General features: G+C 32.3%; 1 protein-coding gene across 1 annotated transcript in view; it reads left to right on the top strand.

Moving 5' to 3' along the window:
* The first annotated feature begins 967 nt into the window (after positions 1 to 967).
* LOC108292204 (alpha fetoprotein) overlaps positions 968 to 6,187 on the top strand; it is a 25,492-nt gene continuing 20,272 nt past the window's right edge. The window contains exons 1-3 of the mRNA XM_017512942.2: positions 968 to 1,148; positions 1,963 to 2,014; positions 3,187 to 3,319. Coding sequence (XP_017368431.1) covers positions 1,064 to 1,148; positions 1,963 to 2,014; positions 3,187 to 3,319 — 270 coding nt within the window. The 5' untranslated portion in view covers positions 968 to 1,063. The remainder of the gene's footprint in view (positions 1,149 to 1,962; positions 2,015 to 3,186; positions 3,320 to 6,187) is intronic.

The following is a 6,187-nucleotide window of genomic DNA, read 5'->3' as shown; positions in this document are numbered from 1 at the left end:
TGGGTCATTTGGTTTTATAATCTTACCTTTAGAATAATAAAACACCTGTGAAGCTTTAGAAAATACGGGTGCCTAGGTCCCAACTCCACAGATTATGATTTAACTGGTCTGCGTTACAGACTAGGCATTTGGAATTTAAAAAGATGCCCCAGTGATTCTAATTCGTAGTCAAGATTGGGAACCCTCATAGACAGGGAGCATAGGAGGTGAACCACTCTTAGAACCAGGTGGAGTTTATAAGCATCCATCAGTTAGTATTAACAACATCATCTTGAGTTGCCAAATGAATGGTGCAGCTGACCCACTTCACAATGACACATGTGCAAATAAAATTCTTATGGGACCGGGTTCATTAGGTTTGAGCTCTACGTTTTCTATGTTAAGCAATACATTGCATACTAAATACTTAAAAATGTACCTTACAACATATATATTAAGTGAAAAGTGTTTTTGAGCTAAACAATAACAACATAATTATCAAGCAATGATAATTTGAGATGAATTAATTATTCTGCAACTTAGGGAAAAGTCATCTCTTTGAATATTCTGTAGTTTGAGAATATTAGTTATATTTACAAAATGAAAAGTCTCAATTGGTCAGACAATGCGTTGTGTGCCTGGCGTATAACAGACATTTAATAGTTTTAAAGAATTAATGTATTTAAATGAATTGCATACCAAATCCTGTGTCTTCATGGCTTTATTATCTTCTTAATTTGAGAGGAATTAATTATTTTGCAACTTAGAGACAAGTTATCCCTTTGAATATTCTGTAGTTTGTGGAGAATATTTGTTATATTTGCAAAATGAAATACATTTGCATTTTTTTTTCTTTTTTTTCACCCCAAAGAGGTCTGTGTCCTTGAACATAAAATACAAATAACTGCTACGCTGTTAATTATTGGCAAATGCCCCATTCTCAACCTAAGGACATATCATACAGTAACTGATATACCAACAAAAGGTTACTAGTTAACAGGCATTGCCTGAAAAGAGTATAAAAGAATTTCAGCATGATTTTCCATATTCTGCTCCCACCACTGCCAATAACAAAATAGCCACCATGAAGTTGGTGAGATCCATTTTTTTAATTTTTCTACTACATTTTACTGAATCCAGAACACCACGTAGAAATGAATATGGAATAGGTGAGATATTTTGTGTTTTTTCTTTTTAGTCTTTTCTCTATATTAAAATTTTAAAATTTGCATTTATTCATTTGTCTTGATTTATTTATCATATTTATTATTCCATATGGAGAAAAAATATTTAACTGGTGGATATATTTAAATGAAAGATAAACTTGTAACTTTATAAGAGTTTACAAAATTATAGTAGTGCTTAACATGACAAATGAATGGTTTGTATGTTTCATGTTGAATTAATTTTTACACATTTAATTGATATACATATTAACTTTGAAAAATTAGTTATATGCACATATATGTACATATATGTGAATAAATAAAATTTTATATGTGAAGAAGCCAGAATTATGCTTCTTCACATAGAAAACTCCCTCAGACTAGTAAAATAAGTAACATCTTTATTTTTAATACAGAAAAATGGGTCTTTATGTGACAGTCTGAAGAAGAAACACTGTGACTGGAATATGAATGGTAAACTGTAGTATAACTATGTTCAAAAGAATGCCTGAAATACATTTTTAACCATTTGATTTTCAGGACAATTACAGCACTATGGAACAGGGGAAAACCAAACAACTGGAAGACAAAATCTGGATTTTAGTGTTAGATCTACTATAAACTATGCTTGTTAACTTCATTTCTTAGTTTCCTAGTTTTCTCGGGTATAAAATTCAGAAGCTTAGGTTATCCCTAATGTTATTTTAGTTCTAAAACTGTACAGTTCTAACTGAAATACAAACATTCATATGTAACAATGATTACTTTCTTGGTTGCAGTTGAAAACACATTTCATGAAGTTTATTTTGCTTTCCAGCTTCCATATTGGATTCTTACCAATGTACTGCAGAGAAAAATTTAACTGATCTGTAAGTTTTACTTATATAAATGTACTTTAAATGTGCAAAGCAATAATAAGTAAATATCTAAGTAAAATTGGGTAGCCCTATGAGTTCTTAAAAGCACAAAAGCAATTTGGACAATTTCAAGAAAAGTTACCCATACTGAATATCAACTTGATGTTGAAGAGGTTAAACTGTTGACTAATGCCTTAGATATTAACCCCTAGATTCCTTGAAATCACAAGTGGCAAACCAAATCAGATTTTAGAAACTGAAGATTAGTGTCTGATCAGTGACAGTCATATACTAATTCAGGAATTTTTCTCATCAATACCAATAGGGTTATATTACAATATTTTCTTTTTCTATGTCCTATTTAAATCTCAGCAGCAAATCATAGGTGATAAAATATTCTAGTTTTTGTTATTTGTGGAGAGTATATTGGTTTCTTGGATGTCTTTTCATTCCAGATTTATTAAATTTCTAATAAATAAAGTAGTATGTTTCTGTTACACTTTGCACATTCAAACCTGCACAAGGACTGCTTTGAGTCAATCCATGAGCACTGCAGTCTTGGATTTTAGACCTTGATTATACTCTGAGTAGACACCATCAGAGGTCTGTCTAATGACCTATTTTTTGCTTATATTTAAAAGTAACTGTAAATAATATAGATACCCTCAGTTATGGTAATTGTAATAATAATATAGATACAGTTTATTATTTACAGTTATCATAACTGTAACTGAGGGTACAGTTACAATTATGGTAACTATAAATAATACAGATACCCTCATTTATGGTAATTGTAATAATAATATAGATACAATTTACTATTGACGATTATCATAACTGTAACTGAGGGTACAGTTACAGTTATGGTAACTATAAGTAATAAAGATACCCTCAGTATGGGTGCATTGCAGCAGATGGGTGGTTACAAAAGGATGAACCACTGTTATGGGAAATCCACTTATTTTGGCCTTTAACATCTATATGTATATTTAAGAGAAAAGAAAACAAGAAAAAAGAGTGAAGTTTCTTCTCAGACGACTAGAAGCTAATTTTACATAATTGTTAAAATCAAATATCTAACCAGGTTACAACATAAATAGAAAATGAAACAAAAAACTATATTTGAGAAAAATAAGCTTGCTACAGGTCTGTTCCTTAAGCATTAATGTGTATTTTTGTTTCAGGGCTACCATATTTTTTGCCCAGTTTGTTCAAGAAGCCACTTACATGGAAGTAAGCAAAATGGTGAAAGATGTATTGACTGCAATGGAGAAACCCACTGGAGAGAAACAGTCTGCAGGGTGTTTTGAAAACCAGGTGAGTGCATAATTTTAAAAAAGCATTGTGATATTCGATAAATATTTAGCATTCAGAAGAGAAGATACAGAAATAGCATGAGAAATATATTTAAATATTTGAAGAGCTATTGTATGAAAGAGGGATTAGATTAATTCTGAATTGCCAAAAAGGGCAGAAGAGAATAATAGATAGCTATTATAAAGAGAACATTATAAACATGGTGACTAAGAGCTATGGTTCTGAAATAAGATTATCCTGATGATGGGCATATTAACTTTTTTGAGCTGCAGTTTTCTTATCTATAAAATAAGGGATAATAATAGCTTCCATTTTGGAGTTGGCATGAAAATTGGTATAATAATAATAGTAGTAGCTAATTTTTATTACATATACAATGTGACTGGCATTATTTTAGGGAGCATAATGTGTACACCGATAATAAAAATGTTTTACAACATAAGGATAGCACTGACAAATCAGAATCATTGTCCAGTGAGTCAAGATGTGTTGGCTGAAGCTTATGAGCAGAATATCAGCTTTGCTTACATATATTTATTTATTAAACATGTAAAATAATTCTTGAAGATAGATGTTAATCTTCCAGTTGGGGAAGCTGAGGCACAGAGAATTTAAGTAACTTTTTTAAGGGAACCAGCAGATGGCAGAGCTAGGATATGAACTACACCATCTGACTCCAGAATTAACAGTCTTAGTAGCTTCATTACATTATAACTATAGTGAATGTAAGATGCATAGCACATTGTTAGGGTTGCCAGGTTTAGCAAACAACAACAAAATATAATATCCAGTTCAATTTAAATTTTAGATAAACACTGAATACTGCAATCCCATTACTGAGTATATACCCAAAGGGTTATAAATCATTCTACTATAAAGACACATGCACACGTATGCTCATAGTGGCACTGTTTACGATAGCAAAGACCTGGAACCAACCCAAATGCCCATCAATGATAGACTGGACAAGGAAAATGTGGCACATATACACCATGGAATACTATGCAGCCATAAAAAATGATGAGTTCGTGTCCTTTGTAGGGACATGGATGAATCTGGAAACCAACATTCTCAGCAAACTGGCACAAGAACAGAAATCAAACACCGCATGTTCTCACCCATGGGCGGGTGTTGAACAATGAAAACACAGGGACACAGGGAGGGGAGCATCACACACTGGGGTCTGTTGTGGGGGGGGTAGCCAAGGGAGGGACAGCGGGGGTGGGGAGATCGCGGAGGGATAGCATGGGAGAAATGCCAGATGTAGGTGATGGGGGGATGGAGGCAGCAAACCACATTGCCATGTGTGTACCTATGCAATAATCCTGTATGATCTGCACATGTATCCTAGAACCTAAAGTACAATTTAAAAAAGGATATTCCAATGTAGGTGCTCAACAAATAATATTTATTATTATTTTTTTATCTCAACATAGAAACAAGCTTTATAATGATTAGAACTCTTCAATTACAAAAGAACATGCCCAGAGAATCCTCTGTTATGGTGGGGTTGATTAGGAGGCTGAAAGGCAATGTACCTAGAATACTATAGGAGAGATGCCCTTTTAAAGATATAAAGTACTTTCCAATTCTAAAATTAATGATTTGATAAAAATTTCTGTTTTGCATCTCTATTTTTGTCTTGTCCCAATAATCTTTTCAAAATGTGTATAAAAAATACATAGTACATTACCTATTGCAACTTTACATCCAATTAGAGGCTCAAAGTAATGTTACAGATTGCTGAGTTATTCTTGTAAATTTAAAGGCATGCCTTTTAAGTGAGGATTGGGAATTAGAAATCTTATGCAAGCTTTCCAGAATTCTCTAAATATTACTGTAGCAGCTATAAAAGCTGCATAAAAGTTCCGTAACATGCACGAAACACTTGTATTCCTCAGAGGCTTTCTGTGGCATATTGGTGCTGTCATCTGAGTTTGGTAAGTCACCAGAGAAGGAAGCACATACATTTTAAAACATTTTACCTAAATTTGTAGTTATGACCAATGAAAAGTGTTTTTTTAAACCCTTTTTTCCATTCAAAATCCAACCATTATTTCATTTCAAAATCATTTGTATTTCTAATTGAAAATAATATGCAGTTTTATATTGTCTTATCATAGGATGGCATGTAAAAAGAGGATTTATGTCTGAAACACGGTGTGTGTATATATTATATATATATATATATACACACACACACACACACACACACATATATACACACACACACATATATGTACCATGATATATACATATATACATATATATATATTTGGAATTGCAAATATGTACATGTGTACCATGATATATACATATATATTTGTAATTCCAAAAGTTACATCTTTAATGAGAATCATGAAAATATTATGTTGCTCAGTTTCTTGTTTTCTAAATTTTAATTTTAATTTTAAGTTCTGGAGTACATGTGCAGGATGTACAGGTTTGTTGCAAAGATCAACATGTGCCATGGTGGTTTTCTGCACCTATCAACCCATCACCTAGGTATTAAGCCTACCATGCATGAGCTATATTTCCTCATGCTCTCCCTCCCTGCATCCCAACCCCTGACAGGTCCCAGTGTATGTTGTTTTCCTCTCTGTGTCGATGAAACATGGTGTATATATTTATAGAAGCTTATATATCCTAGTCCAAATTTTTGATAACATAAAAAGGAAAAAGTAAAATAATTCAAAATTGAGAAAGAGGAACAAAATGATGCATGACTTTTTTTCTTTTATAGTTTGGAGATTAAAGTTTTATTTCCCAAAAGATAGCAGAGAAATCTATTTCATCAGGTTAAAACAAAATACATCAGAATGTGTACAGAAAATTTTTCAAAATCCATAGTTCTGATTTTGGACATTA

Source organism: Cebus imitator, unplaced genomic scaffold (genome assembly GCF_001604975.1).
Source record: "Cebus imitator isolate Cc_AM_T3 unplaced genomic scaffold, Cebus_imitator-1.0 Scaffold480, whole genome shotgun sequence".
NCBI classification, from domain to species: Eukaryota; Metazoa; Chordata; class Mammalia; order Primates; family Cebidae; genus Cebus; species Cebus imitator.
The sequence above is the reverse complement of the archived record's forward strand: the minus strand, read 5'-3'. Positions and strand labels throughout refer to the sequence as shown.